General features: G+C 44.5%; 1 protein-coding gene across 4 annotated transcripts in view; it reads right to left on the minus strand.

Annotated features, from left to right (window-relative positions):
• LOC149313463 (transcription factor AP-2-beta) overlaps nucleotides 1–26,252 on the minus strand; it is a 79,415-nt gene that overhangs the window by 38,109 nt on the left and 15,054 nt on the right. For 2 of the 4 annotated variants that reach the window (XM_089523209.1, XM_089523212.1), the window contains 2 exons: nucleotides 11,703–11,756; nucleotides 7,532–7,751 (listed from right to left, as the gene is read on the minus strand). In XM_089523209.1, coding sequence (XP_089379335.1) covers nucleotides 7,532–7,751; nucleotides 11,703–11,756 — 274 coding nt within the window. The remainder of the gene's footprint in view (nucleotides 1–7,531; nucleotides 7,752–11,702; nucleotides 11,757–26,252) is intronic. The other 2 variants (XM_089523211.1, XM_089523213.1) reach the window with 1 other exon arrangement.

The raw sequence follows: 26,252 nt of genomic DNA on the forward strand, positions 1-26,252 counted from the left end.
CGTGTGATTCAGCTAACTTCTTTTAGGAAGTTTTCTCACACAAAGAGATTCTCTTGCTGCTTTCTGGGTATCCCATCTCCCTACTCTATCAACTTTCTTCCGAAAGAGGGCGAGATAAAGATTTCTTCTTTCACCTGGACTATTTATTAGATAGATCTTGTAGCACCTTTGAGACTAACTGAAAGAAACTGGCAGCATGAGCTTTCACAGACTTCAGGCAGTCTCAAAAATGCTACAAGATTTGTCTATGTACTGATTCTACAGGCTATATCTTTCTATTCATTAGATAGGTTAGGATGTAGCCTCTGTTCATAGGTAGATTCAAGCCATTAGTAAAGTTTTGTTTTTAAACTACAAGCTATTTGTTTTGTCTTTGAATCAGCCTCAGTCCTTAGGAAGCATTGCTGAAGACAGTTTCTGCAGCTCTGCTGATTGAAAACCTAGACCCTAACAGGGTTGTCTTTGATATTTTTGATATTGTGATAGTTTTGTTTCCTTTACAAAGACGGAAGCCTTAGGAAACTTGAATCCCCAATATTTTTTGATTATGAGGCTCCAGAGTATTTTGTTTTAAACATGCTTTTTCTCATGGCTGCCACAAAGTCTTTACTACTGATGCAACATATGATGGCTTCTGCTAATCCTAACCCAACAATGACCACTGAAATATTAAAAGGCACAAATTATAAAACATGGTCATGGAAAATGCAAATTTACTTGGCTACAATGGGATTATTTAAAACAGTGAATGGGCAGAGGCCCCCAGAAGCAGGAAAACAACAACAATTTGATGAAAATGCAGAAAAAGCAGCTGCTTATATTTGCCTCTCTATAGATCCCAGCATTTTCAAGGTTTGACCAATGGAAAAGAAATATGAGATAAACAGTAGAAAATATTTGATTCTCGAAATACGGCTAAACAAACAGCTCTCATGATAAAACTTAACACAAAGTTGTCTCATCCTCAATTTTTGAATCACCATATCAATGGCTTTATGACAGCTTTGTCTGGAGTAACATCACCTGGGGAATCTTTCCCAGAACATGCAAAACCTGGACTATTTTTGGCTAGCCTTCCAAAACATGACTCTCCAATAATTAATGCTCTGCAAATTAAAGGAGATGTTCCTTTGCAAGATGCTATTGCTTAAATTATTGAATTTCAAAATAGGCAGAATTTGATGGAAGGCAGCTATGGCTCTATACAGACAGGCCAAAATAAAGCTGCTTCAGATCACTTTGGAGGTATGGTGTTTCAATGATGTATGCGTCCTAAGAGTCTGGAAGCTGCACCAAAGCTGCACTCCAGTGCTTAGGAATGGAGTGTGGCTTTGGTGTGGCTTCTGGACTCTTAGGACACATGTATCATTTAAACAGCATACCTCCAAAGTGATTCCAAGCAGCTTTATTTTGGCCTGTATGTATCAGGCCTATGATGCAAAAGCCACAGACAGAGAATTAGACCAACTTGTTAAGGGGCGTTTGCATATCAAAGCCTCTTCTTCTCCCAGAACAAATGGACACAAGGTTAATAAGGCAAAGCCAAGAGCAGAGCAGGAAAAAACCACATGCGAAGAAAGTCAGTTTTAAGAAAGTCAGTCTTTCGATCATGTTGATATTGGTTTGATTTATGAACAAGTATTCAAATTGCTGGAGGTAAATATAAATATGCAGCAACTGTGCATTACTTTAACAACAAAGAATGGTTTGTGGATTTTGATACCAATGTAGCTTTTCCCGTTTATCTTGCCAATGGTCAAGAGGTTTTTGCTCAGGGAAAAGGGGCTGTTATTTTGCAAACAAAACTTGGTCCTGACAGGATAGGGACCTTACAAATCCCTGATGCCTACAATGTGGCAGATTTAGAAGCCTCCTTTTATAGTGTGCAAACCACAACATCAAGAGGCAACTGTGTCAGTTTCATAGAGCAATCCCGCTTTAGTTTTCATGACAAAAACTTGATTTTTAAAGTGGATTTGGGATCTCATGGCTGTTATCAAATGCAGATTTTGCATTCATCTGCAAACAGTGTGACTCAATGTAATCACAAGGACTGTTCAGTTTTATGGCACCGCAGATTTGCTCATCAAAGTGTAGAAAATATTAGACTGGCCAATCAAGAGCTTGCAAGAGACTTTAACTCCAAAGCATGCTCCAACAATGAAAAGTGTGAAGAATGCTTGAAAACAAAGGCCACTAGAGCTCCACATGCTTCAGTTACTGAGAGACAACAACCCACCAAGCCTCTGGATCTTCTACCTGCTAATCTTTGTGGACCAATAAATAAAACATTTGCAGGTGGAAACTCTTACTTTATTACTATTATTGATGATTTCAGCAAGTATACATATACTTACTTTCTCAGAGAGAAGAGTCAAGCTTTTCAAAAATTCAAAGAGTACTTTAATTGAGTCTCTAATAATTTGGCTATAAACCAAATTGCTTGTGCACAGACAACGGCACTGAATTTGTCAATTCTGAATTTGATGATTTTTTGAAAAACCATGGCATTGGGCATCAGACCACACAGGTTTATTCCCCAGAACAGAATGGTGTGGCAGAAAGAATGAACAGAACTCTCAAGGAGATGGCAGTCACTATGCTTTTGGAGGCCAATATGACTAAATGCTATTGGTGCGAAGCCATCATTACTGCTACATTCCTGTGTAACTGACTGCCAACTAAATTCAAAGATGTGACCCCATTTCAGTTATGGCCTAAACTGAAACATCTGAAGGTTTTTGGAAGCAAAGCATATATGTACAATCCCCAACAGAAAAGAGGCAAACTTGACTGCAGAAATGAAGACGGAATTTTTCTTGGTTATGCTAGAATTGGTTACAGAATTCTAAATCCAGATGGACGCACAATAAAATTAATAAGTGCTGTTTATGTTGATGAAAGACCTAAATCTAATCCAAACCAAGATGTCTATCCAGATTTATTTTCAGTGGAAGAAGACTCCCACCATCAACCAGAACATGTGGAGTCTTTTCATCCTCCAGAGGTCTTACATCTAGAAGGGGCTACACTTGCAGTGGAACAGCCTAATGATGAGGAACCAGATAATGTGCAAGAAGTGGAGCCAGGTATCCAGGTCCAGATGAGAAGGTCAGAATGCTCCAAAAGAGGTGTGCCACCTGACAGATTCTCTTATCAAGCCACAGAGGAAGGGATTCCAAAAACCTCTGGCTGGAAAAAGATCAAGGGACTGCCAAAGACAGATTCTGAGTAGAGGATGCAAGCTGCTAATGAGGAGATGCAGTTTTTATATAGAAACAAGACATGGGCTTTATCTGAATTGCCAGAAGAAAAAAGGGCAATTGGCTGTAGATGGGTCTTTACCATAAAGCAAGATGCAGAAAGGGCGAATCAAAGATACAAAGCAAGACTTGTGGTTAAAGGCTACAGTCAGCAATATGGTGAAGACTATAATGAGACCTTTGCCGGAGTAGTCACACACACAACCATTAGAACTCTCCTAGCTGTTGCACCCTACAAGAAAATGAATGTTTAACATCTGGACGTCCAAACAGCTTTTTTAATGGCAATCTCTCTGAACACCTATAAATGGAAGAGCCTCCAGAATTCCTAGTTCCAGGAAAATAACATCTTGAATGCAAATTACAAAAGACCATTTATGGTTTGAAACAGGCTGCCAGAACATGGAGTGAGAAACTGAACCAGCTTCTTGTCAAAGAGGTATTCACTCCAGACACTGTTGACAAATGTGTATACAAGAGATTCAGAAATAATAAACTTATTTCTCAAGTTATGTTGATGATCTGATCCTGTGCAATGAAGACAAAGCAGATAGTGAAGAGATAATCCAGAATCTCAAGAAAGAGGTTGACATCAAGAATTTGGGAGATATCTCACACTATCTTGGAGTACAACAAAAAAGAAGCAGTGATAGAAGTTTCTTCCTTAATCAAAAACAGAAGATACTGGATCTTCTGGACTGTCTTGGCCTGAAAGATGCAAATGTTATGGCAACTCCAATGGAAGTGGGATTATTAAAGGACACTAAGGAATCTGAACCTTTGAGGAATGGAAACAAGTATAGGATTGCAGTTGGAAAACTCCTATATATAACCAATTTCACCAGATCCGATACTGCAAATGCTGTTGGTATCTTATGCAGAATGGTCAACTCTCCAACTGAAGGAGAAGTCACTGCAGTGAAGAGAGTTGCTAGATACTTGAAAGGAACTGCAAATCACAAACTGATGCTGCCAGCCTGTGACCATCCACAACTGGTTGCCTACACAGATGCAGACTGGGCTGCAGACCTGAAAGACAGAAAATCAACCAGTGGAAACCTGATCTTCTATGGTGGAGGAGCTGTAAGTTGGACAAGTAAGAAGCAGTCCACAATTCCAGAATCTTCTACTGGTGCTGAGTGTATTTGAGCAAAGGCAGCATGTGAGGAAATAAAATGGTTGCACAATTTACTTCTGGACTTCGGGATAACAGAGCCCAAACCAACCATTTTGATGCAAGATAATCAAGGCTGCATGAAGATTTCTGAAAGTTAGAAACCACTCAAGAACAATATTGACATTGCACAAGGTGCAAGAAATGAGTCAAAATAGACTTTTTTTAGTTAGAATACTGCATCACTGAAGTGATGGTTGCAGACATCCTTACTAAGCCTCAACCAAGAGATTAGTTCCAGAGACTAAGGCGGGGTACATACCGCCGCTTTGCGGCGGTCTGCCGCCGCCGCCAGTAGGTCCGCGGGGGAGCCGGAGCCTTCAGACGGCCCGACTCCCGCGCGGACCAAAAAAGAAGCTCCAAAATGGAGCTTCTTTTACCGTCGCGTTTGCGACGTAGCGAGGCGCCAGGGGCGCGCTCGCTACGTCACAAGCGGCGCGACGCGTACGGACGCTCAGCGTCCGATACGCAAAGATGGCAGCGCCCATGTGGAAGGGGCGCCGCCATCTTGTACGTATAGAATACGTACTAGGGTTAGGGGGGTGCGGAAGCACCGCCCCTTCCTAACCCTAGTACGTATAGAAGACGTACTAAATGGCGGTATGTATCCCGCCTAAGTGAAGGGATGAAGATCTTTGATGTTGGTCCAAGAGAATGAGAAGGGGGTTATTGGAAAATCATTACATTCTTTCTCCCCATCCTCAAATATATAGGATTTGCCCTCCATGCAAACTCCACTGTCTTTCCTGTTTAAAACATGCCATTTGGTCTTGCTGAATCACAGGGGTAATAAATACCACAAATCACGTGATTCAACTAACTTCCTTTAAGAAGTTTTCTCATACAAAGAGATTCTCCATCTACTCTCCAGATCTCTGATCTCCCTACTCTATCAACTTTCTTCCAAAAGATGGTGAGATAAAGATTTCTTCTTTTACCTGAACTATTCATTAGATAGGTTAGGATGCAGCCTCTATGCATATGTAGATTCAAGCTATTAGTAAAGTTTTGTTGTTAAACTACAAGCTATTTGTTTTGTCTTTGAGTCAGCCTCAGTCCTTAGGAAGCATTGGTGAAGACACTTTCTGCTGCTCTGCTGACTGAAAACCTAAACCCTAACAGGGTTGTCTTTGATATTTTTGATATTTTGATGTTTTTGTTTCTTTAACAAAGACTGAAGCCTTAGGAAACTTGAATCCCCAACAACTCCTAAACTCCAAATCATTTAAAAACAAAATTTTAAAAGAAGAAGAAAAGTCTTGTTCCAGTAGCGTTCCCTGGATGAACCCACTCTTTACACTCTTCCCTTATAGAACTGTTCATTTTCTATTTTCTGCTTCCTTTTCTTTAACCAGTTACTGATCCATAGAAGAGTTCATCCTCTCATTCCATGACTGCTAAGATTATTCTGGAATTTTTGGTGGAGCCAAATATGTAATGATCACTAGATTATTTCATCCAGAGCATTTTGAAATGTCCTGATTCACCAGATCATCAGGTTCAAGACCATGTCTGTTCTTGAAGAACCAGAGCCCTAATACAAATGTGATCCAAATGAACAGGTATGAACTACAATGAAGGGAAACACAGAACAGCACCTTATTTCCTCATATCTTATACACTCACATCTTTAAACTACTGGTGTGTAGCTTTTTAAAGTTCGTTGTGTATGTCTCATTAATTCTTATAACAATTCACTAAAATAAGCCAATATGCTTAATGCCCATTTGGATGTGGGCTGTAAGTCCTAAGGCTCAAAGACAGTGTGTTTTAAACCTTGAATTACATGGATAATACAGAATAGTAATTGTCGTGGTGCCTACAAGTTATTTTTAGCTTATGGGAACCCTAAAGTGAATCTGGGCTTTCTTGCCCTTTCAGTTTGGATTTGCTGTTGCCTGCCTTTAAGACTGAGAGTGTGACACCTTACTCCAGGCGACCCAATGGGCTTCAAATTCTTCAAAGTCCTAGGCCTGTTACAGACTGCCAAAATAAAGCTGCTTCGAGTCTCTTTGGAGGCATGCTATTTAAATGATGCATGGGTCCTAAGAGTCTGGAGGTCGCGCCAAAGCCACACTCCATTCCTAAGCACTGGAGTGCAGCTTTGGTGCAGCTTCCGGATTTTTAGGATGCATGCATCATTTAAACAGCATACCTCCAAAGAGACCTGAAGCAGCTTTATTTTGGCAGTCTGTAACAGGCCCTAGAATCCAGCACTCAAATCACTACACCATGCTAGCTCTCAGAACAGTGTTTTGTATACCATTTCAAATACTAAATATGAATTCATAACTATTCTTTATTATGTATTCCAAAATAATAATAATCTATACGTTTAATCAAAAAATTCTATACAGTATGCAACAGTGTTTAAGAGCAAATTAAAACATCTCTAAGAAACAATTTAGTACAGTGGCGAGTAAAAACTAAGATGTATGGTACCACAATAGAACAACTTACAAGTGTTTGATAAGGTATAATACTTATTTCCAAAGGCAGGATCGCCTGAGAAAGGTCTCTAATGATGTCCTCACCAGTCAGACCAGTTAATGCAAAAATAAAAAAATAAAATTAGGCCCCATACAGACAGGCCAAAATAAAGCTGCTTTGGATCATTTTGGAGGTATGCTATTTAAATGATGCATGCGTCCTAAGAGGCCGGAAGCCACACCAAAGCCACGTTCCAGTCTTTATGACTGGAGCATGACTTTGGCATGGCTTCTGGACTCTTAGGACACATGCATCATTTAAACAGCATACCTCCAAAGTGACTTGAAGCAGTTTTATTTTGGCCTGTCTGTACAGGCCCTTTGATACATGACTCCAAAGTTGTATGGTGCTTTCAAAGATAAGCCCCAAGGTGTTGAATTACTCTCTGAAACAGAGTGGCCATCAATTTATGAGATATGTTCCACAAGGCCAGTTCAGGGTAAGTGATTTCAAACTCTAGGAAGTATCATGCTGAACCCATTGCCTGGATGTTCTTACATGCACCAGCATCAATGGCTACTTTAAAAGCTTTTTGCATAGATTTCAAAATAATTCTGGTAAATCCTATTACTAAATGCAGATTTGCCTATCCCAAGGGCCTTACCTTCTAAGTACTCCTCCAAGGAGTGATGCATTCAAACATTCTGGAGGCGAAAGGCGCCTCTGAACTTCTCCAACTGTTACTTTGTACTTAGAAGTTGAACTGAGCAAGGACAGCCGCCCAGGTACCGAACAAAACACTTCGCCTGTGTTCACGGACATGCCGCCGAGGAATCCATCTTTGTTCATCATCAAGGAAGTAACAGATTTTGGAAGAACTGGAACTGAGGAGAAACAAAAGTCGTGTGGGCAAGATCACACTTTAGGGACCTACAGAGTTTGATCATACAACCATATTCGGCCAGGAGTAAATTCCATTCATTACTTCATCCACAGTTTTAGGGAGATTGCTGGAATGCTTCAGATGTGGTATGGCATGATAGGGGAATTACTTAGCAGGACTGGTTTTCACATAGTGGCCAGCTATAGGTAGCCAGGTCCCATACCAAATTTTATTTGTTGTGTGTTATCTGTTACAATTCCCCATTTTCCTCCAGTGAGCTCTATTCTTCTCCCCACTTTTGTCTTCACAGTAATCTGTGAGATATGTCAGACAGAGACTGCAAATGGCCCAGGGCCATCCAGGGAGTTTCATAGTTCACTGAGGACTTCATTATGAATTTCCCAAGCCCCACTCCAACTCTCCAACACACACACACACACACACACACACACACACACACACACACGATATGACTCAGTTAGAAAGGCCAGGAAGACCCTCTTTGGACATTTCCACATTGCACAGCAGATAGCTGCCACAAGGTTTCTCTTTCCTGTGCCAGTACAATGCATTGTATTGTGCCAAAATCATTCCAGGAGTAAAGAGATCCAGGAAATAAAGTATGACTCTAACCAGCAGGGCTCAGCAATATATGATAATGGAAAACATGTGCAAGAACACGAACCAGAAGGCTAATGGGGCTCAGGGCAGATTTGATGTATGATGTCCTACCATTGTACCCTAGAAGGATATAGGCATGTGGGGAGGAGGCTCTAATGAGGCAACAGTGGGACTTTACACATTGTAGCTGAAGACAGGGGCCTTTGTAGTGAGGGAGTCCAGGGAAGAAATAATAATAATAATAATAATAATAATAATTTATTTGTGTTTCCCCGCCTCTCCCAAAGGATCGAAGCGGGGTTACAGACTACTAAAAAAAGCTGCCCCCGTCCTATTTCCCTTGCCATGAACACTCCTGGAGGGAAAGACTGCATGTTCTATGCAAGTGTTATTTTCGGGCCCAAACAAACAGGCCAAAATAAAGCTGCTTCGGGTCACTTTGCAGGTATGCTGTTTAAATGATGCACACATCTTAAGAGGCCAGAAGCTGCAGCAAAGCTGTACTTTAGTCCTTAGGACTGGACTTTAGCCTAAGGGCTGCACTTTAGTCCTTAGGCTTTGGCACGGCTTTTGGCCTCTTAGGAGGTATGCAGCATTTAAACAGCATACCTCCAAAATGACCCAAAGCAGCTTTATTTTGGCCAGTCTGTTGGGGCCCTTAGTTTCTGGAGGGGGCTGGTATGATATGGGAAGCATCCCCTTCAGATGAAATCAGGTGTCTGACATTTCTGAGCAGCAAAGCCACATTGTGAAAGGTAATGTGGGAAAAGACCCACATTGCACTAACTGGGAGAATGCCTGTACAGTATAGGAAAAGACCAGATTGGAGATTTTCCCCATGAGACCCATGGATTACTGAAAAGTGACATGTTACAATTTCCACTAAAATAACTTCAAAAGGACCTATGTCAAGAAGGTCAGTGACACAGTTATTTCCCATGCCAAGGGTTGGTAATATATAGTATCAACAAGGACAATAGCAACCAGGCTACCAAACTTAGGGCCCGAACAGACAGGCCAAAATAAAGCTGCATTGGGTCACTTTGGAGGTATGCTGTTTAAATGATGCATGTGTCCTAAGAAGCTGGAAGCCACGCCAAAGCCACAATCCAGTCCTACGGACCGAAGTGCAGCTTTGGCACAGCTTCTGGCCTCTTAAGATGCGTGTGTCATTTAAACAGCATACCTCCAAAGTGACCCGAAGCAGCTTTATTTTGGCCTGTCAGTTCAGGCCTTTAATGTAAGAATTAGCAAAAAAACAAACAAAACAAACAAATAAACAAAAAACCCACCAGCCCCTGTGCAGTAAAGGAATGCATGCACTTTTTGTTCCTGGATTACTGTTTCACAAATATAATGTCACAACTGGCCCTTATAACTTCTCTAAAAGTTCTGTTGACCAAGAAGACAGCATAAGAAAGGACTGAACAAGTTGGAGTTACAGGTAATTACAAGGGACTCCCTTGTAAATCATTAGGAAAAGAATTCACTGAGGAGACCGAAAAGTTCTTTTTCCAGCAATGTAAACTGACACTTAGTTTTCTTGAAGAAAGTCCTGTACCTTTAGCAACTACATAACCAACAATTCAGTTGGTGAATGTTCCCTTCAAAACTGCATCCCTCTGGCAAAGAAAACATAACAGTCGTAATAGGGTCAGATAATAGCCATGATAAGTCCTGGGCTAGCACACTGTGTTAAATGTTAAAGAAGGGGATATGGTTCTAGCTTTGTGCACTACAAAAACAGCTTGCTGTAATCTTTTATAAAATGCAAAATGCTTTCTAATGCAATTACCAGCTGATGTGTTAAGATTGTCATATATTTTCTTGTACTTTTACAAGCCTCCAAAGAAGGAATTGTACTTCTGAAATTCACTAGATGTTACCAAAAAAAATCAGTCGGTTTGAAAAATGTTCCTCTGTTTTGTTTTGTTTTTGTTTGTTTGTTTGCTCTAGCTATCACATCTTGACCCTTGGACCCATGGCAACCCTTTCAAACCATTGACCCACGAAGAATTAATACATCAAATGACATGCTTTGTCAACTTGTTTCCCCTTTCCTAACTCCAGCTTGCTGTCTCTTGACAGCACTGAATGCAAAGCCAAAGTTCAGTTTAAATGTGTACCAGGAAATGAGTGTGTCTGTGTGTTTGTGTGTCAAATGTTTCTACACACAGACACTTAAATACAGACTTTTAAAGCAAGGAACACAGAGAATGTACACATTTGTTTAAAAGCTAAACAATGCATTATTATTATGTATTACTACAATATGTGAGATAAGAATGTGGAAATAATTAATAAAGATATATTAAAAAATAAATAAAAGCTAAACTAGTCTCTTGGAAGTGTTACTCAGCTTGGAGACAAAGGCCTGTTACAGACTGCCAAAATAAAGCTGCTTCGGGTCTCTTTGGAGGTATGCTGTTTAAATGATGCATGCATGCTAAGAATCCGGAAGCTGCACCAAAGCTGCACTCCAGTGCTTAGGAATGGAGTGTGGCTTTGGCGCGACCTCCGGACTCTTAGGACCCATGTGTCATTTAAATAGCATACCTCCAAAGAGACCAGAAGCAGCTTTATTTTGGCAGTCTGTAACAGGCCAAAGAGTGTACATTTTTATATTTTTTGTGGGTTTTTTGGGCTATGTGGCCATGTTCTAGAAGAGTTTATTCCTGACATTTCACCAGCATCTGTGGCTCTGGCATCTTCAGAGAATGCTGGCGAAACGTCAGGAAGAAACTCTTCTAGAACATGGCCACACAGCCCGAAAAACCCACAAAAAACTATGGATGCTGGCCATGAAAGCCTTCGACTTCACAGTGAACATTCTGCTTGCCATGTTTTAAAGTGTAAGTCCTGGGGCTTTAACCACCAGTGAAGCAGCAAGTTTGACAGACTAGTGGTGGCTAGCATAGGGTAGGCAGGGAAGGTTTACCTCCTTGGTAAGCTGAGCAGGGTAGAAGTTCAACCTTCCCACCCACTCACCCAGATGTTGCTGTTTTAAGCCTAGAATCTTGGAGAGTCCCCAGAAACAGTGAGCCTTGGCCTTTGACCCATGCCTCAGACTAACCTTGTTGGGAAGTCACAATTTGGTTACCTTGTTAGAGATTAACAGCTTGAGAGCTGCGGAAGATGGCTGTTGTTCTCCACTTTTTAAAATTTGTATTCTTCTTAATTTAAAATAAAGGGGGAAAAAAAACCAAACCAGTGCATGAGCTTTACTGGTGGTCTGTCTCCGCCCTCCCTTTCGTACTCATCTTCTATCATCTATTAGCTTAAACTCTTGTATCAAGGGGGAATTGTTTCACTAGTGACAGGTTGTCTTCACCTCTGCAGCACTGTGATATGATAGCCAACATGTCTGGAGGCCACCCAGTTGTCTCTACAGTTTTCAAGACAAAAAAGAAGAAGGTATTATTTCATTCTCTGGACCAGTGGTTGGATTGAATTTGTTCTTACATTACATATTTACAGCTTCAATCTATGAGTCTCTTTGGCCTGTTACAGACTGCCAAAATAAAGCTGCTTCGGGTCTCTTTGGAGGTATGCTGTTTAAATGATGCATGCATCCTAAGAATCCGGAAGCTGCACCAAAGCTGCACTCCAGTGCTTAGGAATCGAGCGTGGCTTTGGCGCAACCTCCGGACTCTTAGGACCTATGCATCATTTAAATAGCATACCTCCAAAGAGACCCCAAGCAGCTTTATTTTGGCAGTCTGTAAAAGGCCTTTGTATTACTCCAGCGTAGCTGACACTACAAGATGCCAGAAAAAATGGGAATGGGACACAAACCTTGGTACATTCCTCCTTATCTGAGTTATCCTGTTGCTTTTACATGCCCTTGTAATTCTGTAGCAACTGAAGGCAGCAAATGGTTTTTAGGTCACAAATGAATGTATAACAAGGACACCTCCCACCCCCCTCCATCAGGAGAGATCTATTGTATGGCTCACTAACCCATTGAGCCAGAGAACTTGTGCTGCATTTATTTAGGCCCCATGCAAACACACTGCAACCATGTTACATTATTGTTTTTTAAAAGCATTTCTGTTTCATAGGCTTTGGGGACACATCTATAAGTAGAAGCAAGGAGGAGGAAGGTGACATTGCATGTTGTTTACTGCACTGCTCTAAAACGTAATTGTCAGAGTTAATACAGAAGAAACATGTCAGGCTGTCAAGCAAAATGTAATACTATGAGTAAATAATATTCTGTAAACTCATCAAGGCAGGGGCCTTTTATGCATATATAAGTTACAAAACAGCATATGAGCAATTTACTACTTTCTGATCTCACTTTGCCAATAGATAAAGAAAAATAATCCAGGGAGTTGCTAAATTTTCATGGTCTTCTTTGTTTACGTATTTAGCATCGGCGTAACTTTTTGCACTGAAAATTGTCTTGATATTACAATATAACTTTTGAGGTTTTACTCTAATCTAGAACTGATGAAAGTGCCCTTCGTTATTCAAGCTATTTAATGGTGGGTTGAGGCAAGGAGGAGCCCAATTACAATTTTAAATGAAGCCCCTCTTTTTGGCATATCTGGAGGAAATGCTACTAATAATGAAATGAAATACCCCTAATAATGAAGTACTGCTGTTCTCTATGAACCTCATGAATTATTTAAAAAGTAGTTTTCAGGAAGGATGGTTTCAAAAAGAAAATTAAAATAAGTATATTGTCTACAAATAGGTTTTGGTATAAGGCTCTCTCTCTCTCTCTATAGATAGATAGATGATGATAGATAGATAGATAGATAGATAGATAGATAGATAGATAGATAGATAGATAGAGCTAGAGCTAGAGCTAGAGCTAGAGCTAGAGCTAGAGCTAGAGATAGAGATAGATAGAGAGATAGATAGAGAGAGAGAGAGAGAGAGAGAGAGAGATAGAGATAGATCTTCCTAATTTGGTAGGTTTTATTTAATATTAAACAAATCCTTCCTAGCTGTGTGTGTTTGTGTTAGAGAGACTTCTGATTTCTAGCCTGTGTTCCATCAACCAGTTACCATAATTTCCACTAAGCATCACTGCATTTTGCTCCACTTCTTGCCTGTAATTGATAACAAACCCTATTTAAGATACGTTTTATGCAAGCGCTAATATGAGATGACAGCAGCTACCTCCGGTAGCTGTTGCTATTGCCTTGAGATCCCTGCAGTCTGGCCTCACTTTAAGAGCCCCCCTGTGATCTCATGTTGTAAGGTTTTTGGTTTCCACTCGGGAGGATCCGGGATTCTACTGACAGGTGGAGCAGCAGGAACCCCAAATACATTACACATCTAATGTTTCTGTTATGAAGTGGCCAACTAGCCTCTGGACCCCACTCCTTCAAATCGCAAGCAATCGTCTTAAAATGTTTTCCCAGACAAGGAAAAAAAAATCCTTGCATGCAGATATTGTGGAGAGGAGTTATAGCATTACAACCTGTCTAGCATGCTAGATTTCTCTAGCTTAGAATGCTGATCAAGAATCATAGGATCCTAGAGTTGGAAAAAACCACAAGGGCCATCCAGTCCAACCCCATCCTGCCATGCAGGAACTCTCAATCAAAGCATCCCCAACAGATGGCCATCCAGCCTCTGCTTAAAGACCTCCAAGGAAGAGACTCCATAGACTCCGAGGAAGGAGTGTGTGCCACTGTCCGACAGCCCTTACTGTCAGAATTCCATAGCCTTGAGCCAGGGCAGTTAAAGCGGGGTCAAACCGGGTTATTTCTTCAGTGTGGCTGCAGCAGAGTGGTTTTCTCTTTGAGAGAGGAGAATTTCCTCCGTTTCCGATTGCTCTCCTCCCTCAAACCGAGTAGACGTTAATCTTCTTCGTATTATGGATTTCATGTATCTCTACGGAGGTGGGTTTTTTCCAGACTTAAATGCAACTCAGTGCATTGACTTGGAGGCGAATCGTGCCGGTTTCTCTCGAGCCGGCCTTTTTGTTGGCTTGAAAGCTGGACGGTGGCAGCAAATATGTTCGTCCTGGTCTTATGCTCGCCTGGAAATGCCAAGTAAACCCCCTCTCTAATCCCAAAAGAATGGGTTTAACCACCCCTCTTGGATTAGAGAGAGAAAATGCTTTTCATGCTCAAAGGCACTTGCCTCAGTATTAATCTGCTTTTGCCCTGCCTTATTTGTGTCGCCCTATGAACGAGTTTTATGCTTAGTTTAGGTTAATTTAACTGATATGTTTAAGAAACGTACTAGAATATTAGTGTATTCAGAACAAATGTAGATTACGTTTATGCCACACACACACACACACACACACACACACACACAACCGCGAAAACCCTGAGATGTAATTTTATCTTGTCTCCCTTTCTTAAGTTTATCGCTAGCTCGAATTTTAAAAGCACTTTGTGGAACTCTTGCCTGTCAAGATTTCCGAGAGGCTCCCCGGATCAAAGGAGAAAATTACCAGATCATCAAAACGGACAATTTATTTAAGCAGGAAAAACAAAATCAGGACAAGTCAATAAAGGAGAAACGCAACCTGCAGGCGGTTGGCCGTGGAGCCTCGGGTGGATGCGGGCCTCCCTAAACAAAACCGGGCCCGGCTCTGCCATCCCAATCCCGCCCCCACGGAGCCCCACTGACCCTTTGGGGGAAGCTGGGGTGAGCCCCGAGGGAAGCCAGGGCTGGGAGCAACGGGGGCCTTACTCCCTGTCGCCCCTGGCATCTGCACTTGGGCATCCTTGGACTCAGAACTGATTCTTCCGAGCTTCGTAGAATCGTAGAGTTGGAAGAGACCGCAAGGGCCATCCAGTCCAACCCCTTGCCATGCAGGAACTCTCAATCAAAGCATCCCTGGTAGAAGGCCATCCAGCCTCTGTTTAAAGACCTCCAAGGAGGGAGACTCCACTACACTCCGAGGAAGGAGTGTGTTCCACTGTCGAACAGCCCTTTACTGTCAGGAAGTTCCTCCTAATGTTGAGGTGGAATCTCTTTTCCTGCAGCTTGCATCCATTGTTTATGGTCCTGTTCTCTGGAGCATCAGAAAACAAGCTTCGATGCGGCTTACTCCATAGTAAGTGTGTTCAAGACTGCCGTCTAATTTTTGAAAGTGGCTTAAGTTATTATGCTTCCATTCCCTCTTTCGATCAATAAACTGATCTCCCGATAGTGTGAGTATGGATGTACAGACACAGCCCTATTGAAGACATTCATAGACTGAAGTCTTTCCACGCCGCCTGAATTCACTTGCCAACAACCCATTTTGGGGTTGCCCACTCTCAACCACTGGGGCAGCAGGCGCCGGATCCTGAAAAGGTGCCCCTTGGATACAGAGAGTAAGAATCAAAGAAACATGGGATATGAAAATCATCATTGAATCATAGAATCGTAGAGTTGGAAGTGACCACAAGGGTCATCCAGTCCAACCCTCTGCCAAGCAGGAACTTTCTTTCCGGAGGCGATGAGGATTTAACACAGGAGTCAGCGAACAAAGCCTGACTCTCCAAAGCCCCACCTAAGAAAGGTCTGAATTGAAGAGCATAGATTCTAAAGCTAAAAAATAAGTGGGTTAAACAATAGATATGTTCCGTGGATTGGTACTATAATTGGTGGACCAGCTGAACCCAAAGCGTGCTCGGCAATGGCTCCTCTTCATCTTGGTGAGAGGTGACCAGTGGGGTCCCACATGGACCAAAGTTATTGATAAAATATCTTTATCAATGACTTGGATGATAGAAAACAGGGTATGCACATCAACTTGGCAGAAGATATCAAATTAGGAGCGGATCAGAATTCAAAATGACCTTATTAGCTTAGAAACGTGGATCATGAATTTCGACAGGGAAAAATGTAAGGCACTACACTAAAACAAAAATAATGGCCAGGGGAGATCTACACAGATGCAACCTAAACAACAATGAGGACGTTGAAACAGTAAAAGAGCTCCCATACCTTGGATCAAACATTTAAATAAAATAGGAAAACTAGGAACGGGGAGGACAGCTATGAAAGAATTAGAAAAAGATTCTAAAATGTAAATATATACAACTGAGCACGAAAGTTAGAATCGTGCAAGCCACTGTATTCCTAATTACCATGTGCGGGTGTGAGAGCTGGACAGCTAAAGCCGATAGGAAGAAAATCAGTTCATTTGAGATGTGGTGCTGAAGGAGAGTACTGAGAACTCTATGGATAGCCAAAAATATAAACAGTTGGGTCCAAGGAATAGATCCTTGCCAGAAAGGATCCCAGGAGGTGGGCTGGAGATGAAGCATCTTTATGGGAAACCATAGTTTTTTGTGGGGTTTTTTCGGGCTCTGTGTCCATGTTCTAGGAGAGTTTATTCCTGAGGTTTCGCCAGCATCTGTGGGTGGCATCTTCAGAGAAGATCTTTGTGATCTTTCTCTTCTTTGGGAAGATCTTCTCTGAAGATGCCAGATGCCACAGATGCTGGCGGAAGGTCAGGGCCACAGAGTCCCCAAAACCCACAAAAAACTATGGATGCCGGCCATGAAAGCTTTCAACTTCACTTTCGGGAAAATTGCAGCAAGAAAGGCAGGCTTCCTCCTCCTCCTCCTCCTCCTCCTCCTCCTCCTTTTCCTCCTCCTCCTCCTCCTCCTCCTCCTCCTCCTCGTCTTGATCCCGGTGCTTGCCTTTTTGTCAGGAAAGAGGCGACTTGTGCAAATAGTTCTTCCAAACCCACCGAGGGCTCCCCTGCTGCTGCAAGCCTCTGCAACCATATCCATTGCAATTTCATAGCTCAAGAGACGGGGACTCTAATCTCCCTCCCATCTTTTTGTAAATTACCTAATTCTCCTGAAGAGAAAGAAACAAACTAGCCTCCCAAGGAAGGAAGGATAGGGATCCGGTTATCTAGATCTGTATAATTACTTTATTATTAAAGCTATTGCCAGAGGTAATGCAATTTGGAGATTTCAGTTATGCGGGATACCCACATTAAGTGTGTACACACAAACGCAGGGGCCTAGCTACAATAATGTATAGTTGAGCAACCCTCATCCGGTAGTTAATTTGTGAGGTATTTAATTTAAGCCTCTCTTTTTCCCAATCCAAAAATGTTTATTTGGCTCGTAACCATTGCACCCTTCTAACGCAGCGCTCAACCTACTGAGCACTCAGCCTCAGAGCTTGTGGTGTCTAATGAGAGAGTGCTTTAGAGCATGGGCAGAGTACACGCCGGCCCTCTGGAAGGCTGAAGCCTCAAATACTCATGCCATTGAATCCAATAAGTCTCACTAAAAACCGTCCTTGGAGTCAGGCAGAAAGAAGCAATAGTCTTCTGGTCAACATTACTTTAAGCTGCAGGCGTGGGCATGGAGGGATGGCTCCCCAATTCAGCCATATGCCTGCACTGGGTAAACTAGCAGTTCAGAGAGGAAAGTGGCTATGTGGCCATGTTCTAGAAGAGTTTATTCCTGACTTTTCGCCAGCATCTGTGGCTCTGGCATCTTCAGAGAATGCTGGTGAAACGTCAGGAAGAAACTCTTCTAGAACATGGCCACACAGCCCGAAAAACCCACAAAAAACTATGGATGCCGGCCATGAAAGCCTTCGTCTCCTGATAGGCTTCCTTCCTTAAGGTCAGGGAGCATTTCAGAAGGTCCAGAAGACATCCCAAAATATGACCCTGCCTTGTAATCTGAGGTACTACAGTTCCTCCATCTCTTCACCCCATTCTGTGAGATACAGACCAAAAGTCAAAGGGCCAGATGTTCCCCTCTCCTCCTGTGTAGAGCCAAAGGTTGGGACTACTAAACTGTGGCTTCCTTCCTCAATCCAAGGGGAATTAATGCCCAAAAGTATGAGCTCAGCTTCTGACCCGACCTCTCTATAGCCACTGTTTATTATTATTATTTGTGGAATTTTAAGTAGGTTTTTTTTTAAAATTTTAATCTGTTTAATTGTATTTTAAGGGGTGGATAGTGGGGATGTTGGTTTGGTGTATGCATATTTTAATGTTGTAAGCCGCCTCGATTGCGTTACATAGAGGGGCGGGATATAAATACATGTTGTTGTTGTTGTTGTTGTTGTTAGGTTAGCTGAAAACCCCTGTTGAGTTAGGAATTTCAGAGGGTTTTCGAAGGCAAGGAAAGAAAGATGGTTTAACCTGCACCCTTCACTCCTAGGAAATAATAATAACAACAACAGCTATTTATTTGTAGGCCGACCAATCACATAGAATCAGGGCGGGTTACAACAGTGAAAGAATACAACCCAAGTCAAATAAATATAAAAATTAAATACAAAGTATACTCCTATAATAATTAAACAAAATAAATATAAAAAATACGAGAAAAATCAAAATGCAAGCACCACTGTCTCTCCTTGAAATCCCCGGTTCTTATTGCCTCGTTTCCCACTCTTGTGTCTTTAAAAATAAGCCTCCTTCTCTCTCATTTCCCGCTCCCAAGAGTGTCGGCAAGGTGGCTCTTAGTTAATGCCTCCCAGAGGCTGCCAACGTTACTTCTGCAACTAAAACTCACAGCATCCCCCAGACGGCCTGGCCATTGGCCTCTAATTCCTCCTAAGGATGATTTGGGGTTTTCCCCCTCTCCCCCCCCCCTCCAGCCTTCCTCCCTTCTCCATTTCTCTTGATCTTATCAATAAAAGCGAGGGAGCGCCAGGAGTCGCTTGATTTGTTAGTAATTAGGAGCAATTCCCGTTCCTGAAAACGCCGGCTCTTCGTCGAGGAAAAAGCGCCCTAAAACGGCAGCAGGAAACGGCAAGGAAATGGAGCATGGAGCAACGCAGCGTGACACTTTCTCTGCTTTACATGTTTACTCTTTTCGGTGCATATATTAAAGCTGGGTTTGAGAGAGAGGGAAAGAAAGGCGGCCACTTCCCTACAAGAGACCCAGGGCTAGGCAGGGTCTCTGGGGCCAAGATGATTTCTCTGCCTAGTTTTAGGACGGGTGCTTTTGCTGTTTTTGGGTTCCACGTATCATTCCACCCTTCTGTTTTTAAATACATATGCATAGCCTTAATTAGGTCTGCAGCCGTGAACTGATTTCACATAAGTAACACGAGAGTGTTTTTAGAACAGCCGTTCTTTTACTCTAGAGAGGAATCCTGGTGAGATCAATTGAGACGAAAAACGTGTGTTGTTTTTTTTTTTCCTACAGAAGGCAGAAGATACTTTCTCTTCATTTGGGAACTATGCCTCGGAGCCCAATTCTGCCTATGTTTTCTCCCTGATTTCAGTGGAACTCATTTCCTACTCCTATAGACAGCAGGGATTGTGGCGGAAAGATAAGCTGACTAGTATGCTCTTCCAGTTAAGTAGACACTAGGGATACCTTGATCCTATCATGGCACATTTAGTTAGCAGATTTTTGAAAAGCAAATTCCGAATTCTCTCGAAAATTCTGGAGGCCTTTCTTTGGAGCAAGAGATAATTCCAGTCCTGTATTTCCAAATCAGCCTCGGAGAAAGGTTGGGCAGTAAGCGCCGACGTTTTGGCGGTTTTGACTAGTGGTTAGAAAGGGGAAGAGGCTTCCCTTGTTTTGTGCCTTGTGGGTAGCATCGTCTCCCCTCGGATCTCCCCTCGGATCCACTTTAGTCGCTGAAAAGACTGGCAAGGGGTCTCAACCTTAGACGACACCGCACTGGAAAGAGTAGACAAAATATCCGTCTGCCCGACTTTCATAGAATCATAGGATCATAGAATCGTAGAGTTGGAAGAGACTACAAGGGTCATCCAGTACAACCACCTGCCATGCAGGAACTCTCAATCAAAGCATCCCCGACATCTAGACTTTCTTGGGGGTGTGGATTGGGTTTCGGTTCCCGTTCTCCTAGAAGCGATTTGCAAAGGCGCCACAGATTTTAGCCAGGCATCATGCCTGCTCCTCCTTACAGAGGAGAGGGCCTGTCTAGGGTCCGACGGAGTTTTCCTCTCTGGTCCTGCAAGGGCACTTCTCTGCCCTCCTTTCTAGAGAGAGGCCTGAGGAGAAGTGGAGCCTTGGCAATCCGGTGGCCTACATCCAGCTGCTAGTCCCAACAAGAGGAAACCCTCCGAGGCAAGGAGATTGACCTAGATGTTCAGCAACTAATTCAACGGGTCTTCTCTCATTGGGAATTGAAACCGGGATTAGGCCGTTAAAAATGACTTAAGTGGAGCGGGGAGAAATCGGCCATCCTGAACACATTTAACTGGGAGTAAACCCTATTGAACTGAATAGAACTCAGGTCGGAGGAGACAGGCACAGAATTCCCCGGTCACCGTTCCCACCCGTCTCACTCGTCCAGGGTTTTGCCCTTCGTGGGGATGACGTTTATACAAGTGGCTGGGTCACCGGAATTCAGCTGGGCCACAAAAGGCAGGCGCGGCTCTCTCCCGGGGGAAAAACAACAGCATCCTTCCCTTTAAACACCACCAAATCCGCGCAGCAGCAACTAAATCAAATACGATATTCTCGTGGGAGAATTCATCTTTCTGTGTGGATCAAAGGAGATCTATTATAATATTTCATCCATCATCATCATCGATTGTATTTTTTTTTTCTTTTCCTGCCAGCTACTCGCTGTAGAAGGATCCATAACCTTCCCCCATCGACTCCTATTCCCACGTTTCTGAAATGCGGTTGAAAGACACAAAAGAGGAATCCGACGACTTGTTCTGCCTCAAACTCACCCATGTCATGCAGTCATAAAAACCGAAGTCTGGGCGCCAGACACTTTCTCCCCTTGTCAGAGAACAAGTGTACACGAGACCGACAGCTTAACTGCCTGCAAATCGGGAGTGGGGAGACTTTCAGGAGGCCCGGGCTCTCTTCTGAGGCCTCCAAGGTTTCCAATCGGTTTGCCAGGGGCACCCCATGAGATGGAGGTGGGAGCTCTTTAAGATTTGCACCCCGATCCTCTGTATTTTTATCTCGGAGGCACTTCTGGACTTGGGCGAGATGTTGTAATTTGTATATCAATCGCGGCTCGGGCATGGAAACCCACTGGGTGACCTCGGCCAATTCACACTCTCTCAGCCTCAAAGGGAGGCCATGGCAACTGCACTCTGAAACAAATCTAGCGGAAACCCCCGTGAGAGGCGGGAAAGACTTGAAGGCACGCAACAAGGAGCCACCATGCTCTTTTGTTCAAGCGGGATGACTTCCGAATAACCAGTGCCGGCCCTTACAGATACCATCTTTGCAAAGGCGTGTACTAAATCATTATTATTATATTACTGCCCTGGAGATAGATTTCCCAGAGCTGAGGACGCTCCCTACCAGCTCCCTGCCCCCAGTCCCTGCCTAAGGACCTTCTTCTCCTCCCAAACACGAGTTGGAAGACACGAGTTGGGGTGGGAGGGAGAGAAATACCCCCTTGAGCAAATGGGAGCCACGGGGGTCCCAGTTAAAGGAATTCCACCCAGGATAGCTCTGTTCAAAGCCGGTCCCAGCGAGGTCCATGGGCTTCCGTCTCCTGGCAGAGCGTGCTGGAAAATTGACTCTTTGGACTACAGCTCCCAGAATGCCCCAACCAATGGAGGCCTCTGGGATCACACTCCAAAAGGTAACCCTTGCCAGGCAAATGTGTATGGATCGTAACCTGACAACGCTGCCTCTCTCTCAACGTGGTCCATCCACTGTGACCTCTTCACAAAGCCAAAAGAAGGGGCGAAGTCCCCCTCCCCCAGATTTCAGGGCCTTCCCTAGAATTAATGGGAAAGGGGAGGGCGACTTACAGAAGAATGATCTCCGAGCAGGAGACAAACTAATGCATCCTTGGACAGATCAAGCACGAACCCTCCCTGGATGCCATCGTGACTAAACTGGGGCTGTCCTACTTTGGTCACATCATGAAGAGAAATGAATAATGAGAAGACGATGATGCCAAAAAAGGTGGAGGACAGTACAAGGAAAAGGAGAGCACATGCCAGAGGGAGGGACTCGGTCAGGGAGGCCAAGGGCCTGGACCTGCAGGACCTGAGCAGAGCAGTGGAGGATAGTGGGAATTGGACATTTCTCATATATACAAGGTCTCCATGAGTTGGGGTTGACTAGAGGGCAGGGAACAACAACGGGAGACAATCTAGAACGGCCCAATTCCAGTGTTTGAAGGAATCACTCCCTGAGTGGCTCTTGCTAGACATTGTTCTTGGGAGCTTTCAGGTCGTTCCCAACTTATGGCGATCCCTGCGGGGTTTTCTTCACAAGATTCGTTCAGAGGGGGTTTGCCTTTGCCTTCCTCTGAGGCTGAGAGGGTGTGACTTGCCCAAGGGCCTCCACTGCGGTCAAACCATTCCGCCTCAGTTGCTCTTCCGTTAACTCTTTGAAGAGGCACAAGGAAGCAGAGCTAGGGAAGGCGGTTCTGCTGGAAGGTTTGCTCCGGCGTTTGTTGGAGGCTCCTGGAAGGCCAGGTTTAAGAGAACAAGGCGACGGGAGGGAATCCGCCTGCATCATGCCTGCACGGGGCAGGCGATCCCGGGATGCCATCCTAGTAGAATCTACAACCTAGTTGTAAGGTTGCAACCGACAAATAATGCCTCGGTCATCAAACGGATTTCCTTCCACAGGAGCCGGCTAAGGTTGCATGTTATTGCATTTCGCCAGTCTCCTCCAACTCGGCTGTCTGCTTCAGCGGGACGGGGGGGGGGGATTGGCTCAGCCTTTTTCTAGGGTCGCCTCCTCCCACCCACCCTCCTCCTCCTCCTCCTCCTATTCCCAGCCCCACAGAGAGCTCGGCTGCCTCCCTCCCGCCTGGTCTTAATGGAACGAGAGTTACGAATGATTTTTTAATGTCTCGTTGGATTTTTAGCCCGTTAATGTAGCGCATCCCACTCATTATTACTTTATTGATTGCTCATTGACCAGCCCCCTTTCAATCGTATTAACCACCCTCTGCCACTTTAGATTAGGAGGTTTGTTTGGTTTCGCTTGGTTCTCTTCCGCCGCCTCCCCCCCCCCCCAGCCCCATCTCTCCACTTTCCCCTCTCCTCTGCCCGGCAAAAGCACCTTCCATTATTTCCTCCCCCTCCCTCCGCCCCCGAGATCCAGCTTGGCAGCTTTAATGCGTGGCTGTAATGGGGCAGCTCAGAGCCGAAGGGCCACGGTGGTCCCTGCCTGTTGCATTAATAGCTCAAAGGGGGCTAATACAGAAAATTAGCCTTAAACGAGCTCTGGAGATCTCCAAATGAAAGAGCCATTTATCACGCTGGCTACCTCCACTCCACTCGTTTGCTCTCTCTACTGGGAACAACTCATTTCCTCTTAACTAAATTACCTCAGAAATGTCAAGGAAGCACAGATCGCAAACATAACGAGAGGGAGGGAGGGAGGGAGGGGGGTGCGTGGCTCGCAACATCTTGTGTTTCTGCGCCGGAGTCAAGCGCCACAGCCAGCGAGGGAGGGAGGGACGGGGGGGGGGGGACCGAGACAATCCATCTGTTTTCTTCGGTTACAGATAAGTCGGTGGAGGAAGGAAGGAACGGAGGAAGGAAGGACGAGATAAATATTTAAAAGACTGTACCAGAGGAGGCTTAAAGAGGGGGAAGAGATTAGATTTACAGTTTGATCCAATGTATGTTCACTATGAAGTCGGGCTGACTGAGCTTAATAGGATTGATTCGCTGGGAAGTGCGAGTAATAGGATTTAAGCTCTAGATGGGACTCGCCTAAAGCTGCTTGCCATCCCAGCTAGAGGAGACCCCCTCCGATCCAGGAGAGTTACCCAAGGCTTGGCCTAAACTTGCTTCTCTCAGTGGGTTGCTGTGGGGATGGCAATTGGACCCGAGCCTTTCTGACATGACACCCCCCCCAGAGGGCTTGGGTGGCCTGAGCGCAGCTTGAATGTTGCAAAGGCTGGGCCAAGGCGGGCAAGTCCAAATCGGGTGGGGTTTTGGTACATCCGTCGGGGATGCTTTGAGTGAAAGTTCCTGCATGGCGGGAGGTTGGACTGGATGGCATTTGTGGTCTCTCCCAACTCTATGATTCTAAGAAACCCGTGGGGGGAGTGGGAAGGAAAAGCTACAGGAAAAGAGATTCCACTCAACATTAGGAGAACTTCCTGACAGTAAGAGATCTTCGACAGTGGAACACACTCCCTCGGAGTGTAATGGAGTCTCCTTCCTTGGAGGTCTTTAAACAGAGGCTGGATGGCCATCTGTCGGGGATGCTTTGATTGAGATTTCCTGCATGGCAGGGGGTTGGACTGGATGGTCCTTTGGTCTCTTCCAACTCTATGATTCTATGATTCTAAGACAGAACTAAGCATCCAAACTTGAAAATGCGGGTTCCGACAGTATGGACCGAATCACAGGCACGTGTGAACCTGCGTTTAGGACGAGTCCAATGGACTCCGGATTCAGAGAATTTTTCGTGGGTTGATGGCGGAGATGGAGACAGAGGACCAGAAGGAGATAGTAAGGAAAGGAAAGAGGAAAGGAAAGGAAAGGCGGGAGGAAGGCGAGGGGAGGCGGGGGAGTGTGTCACACACGAGGGCCAACGTGGCAATAAAAGATGACAGATATCGCCCATTACTTTCATAGGTCTCCAAGAACAGAAGACTGAAGCTCGGAGGGATCAGCCATTTCTCTTAATAATTTATCTCCCTTTGGCATCTTTTGTCACTAGGTTTATTACTTATTTATTTATTTTTGCACTAGGAAAACGGGGACAGCATGGTGAAACAGAAGACTAACTCCCAATCTCCCCTGGCCTCTGCTGCTTCTCTGCTGGTCCTCTGCTGGGTCTGTGGGCCAGAGAATGGGGCGGCCAAGGGCTCAGGCCCGCAAAAGGGAGGCGGGGAAGCAGCCCAGAAGCGAAAGCCGCCCCTCTAAGACCCCGAAAAGGTTTATGGAACTCCTGGGAAGGAAACATTACATCTCCCCAAGATGTGGTGAGAGATACTCGTCCCATCAGCTCTTTGGGAATATCTAGAAGGGGGGGGGGGCTGTGGAGAATGTGAAGAACATCCAGCACTCAAAGAGTAGTGGCTAGAGAACGAGAAAACTGCAATGGCCCCCTGGAAATGAACTCCCAGGATTCCCAGCTACCCGATGGACTCGCTTAATTGGTTGCACTTCCCTGAGGGCAGGGGCCCCGTCCAGAAACCCCTTGGCTTCCGAGGAAGAGGTCAAAGGCTGCATTGCCATCGCCAGAGCCCGAGAGCCAGGGGGCCGCCAGGGGGCGCCGGGGAGCAAAGGGGCAAAGGCAAAGGCGAAGGTGCCTCAGGCCCAAAGGCGGTTGAGCTCCAGACAGAGCAGGCGAGGGGTCTTTCTCCCGAAGCAGGTCCGCCCCCTGAAGACAGGCTGCCGAAAAACGCAGTTCCGCCTTGGCACTAACGAAGGACCAAAAAATAGAAGGCTGATGGCGGACGTTTTGTGCAAGTTTCCCCGGGGAAGAAGGCCCGTTGCTTATATGTGTTCAGCCTCCCTTAAATTCCGAGGTTGTCCAGTTCACTGCCACCTACGGCGCCTCTATAGGGGGATTTCCCTTCCCCATACAATAAATGATGCACAATGACATACATCATTCCCCAACCCAGCTCCTTAATTAATAGGCTTTCCACTTCTTGATTAGAAAGACGTAATTGGAGGCCAGAGGTTTGGGTTTTTAAACACACACACACTTTCTCCTCCCTCCTCCGCAAAAAACAAAAGTGTTGTGGGGAGGTTTCTTCCCAGCAAGTCAAATAAGGACTGCAGGGCCAGTGACAGCCAGTTCACACTCCGACCTCAAAAGAGGGGCTCCTTGGCTCCCCCTTCCCCCCCTTCCCCGAGGGCCTACTGAAGGCCTCTTGCCTTGCAACGGCAAGGCAGCGATCATCCCATGTCTTCAAGAGTCTGTCAGAGGCATTCAAGGGGGGGGGGAGGGGAGCAGCTGCAATACGCCCAAAATGAGTTATTGTAATTACATTTAATTAGTTTAATTAGTTAATTATTTTGCTTACAGCTGTACAAGAGATTGCA

Source organism: Sceloporus occidentalis, unplaced genomic scaffold (genome assembly GCF_023333645.1).
Source record: "Sceloporus occidentalis isolate IW3139 unplaced genomic scaffold, rSceOcc1.0.p SCAF_4, whole genome shotgun sequence".
NCBI lineage: Eukaryota > Metazoa > Chordata > Lepidosauria > Squamata > Phrynosomatidae > Sceloporus > Sceloporus occidentalis.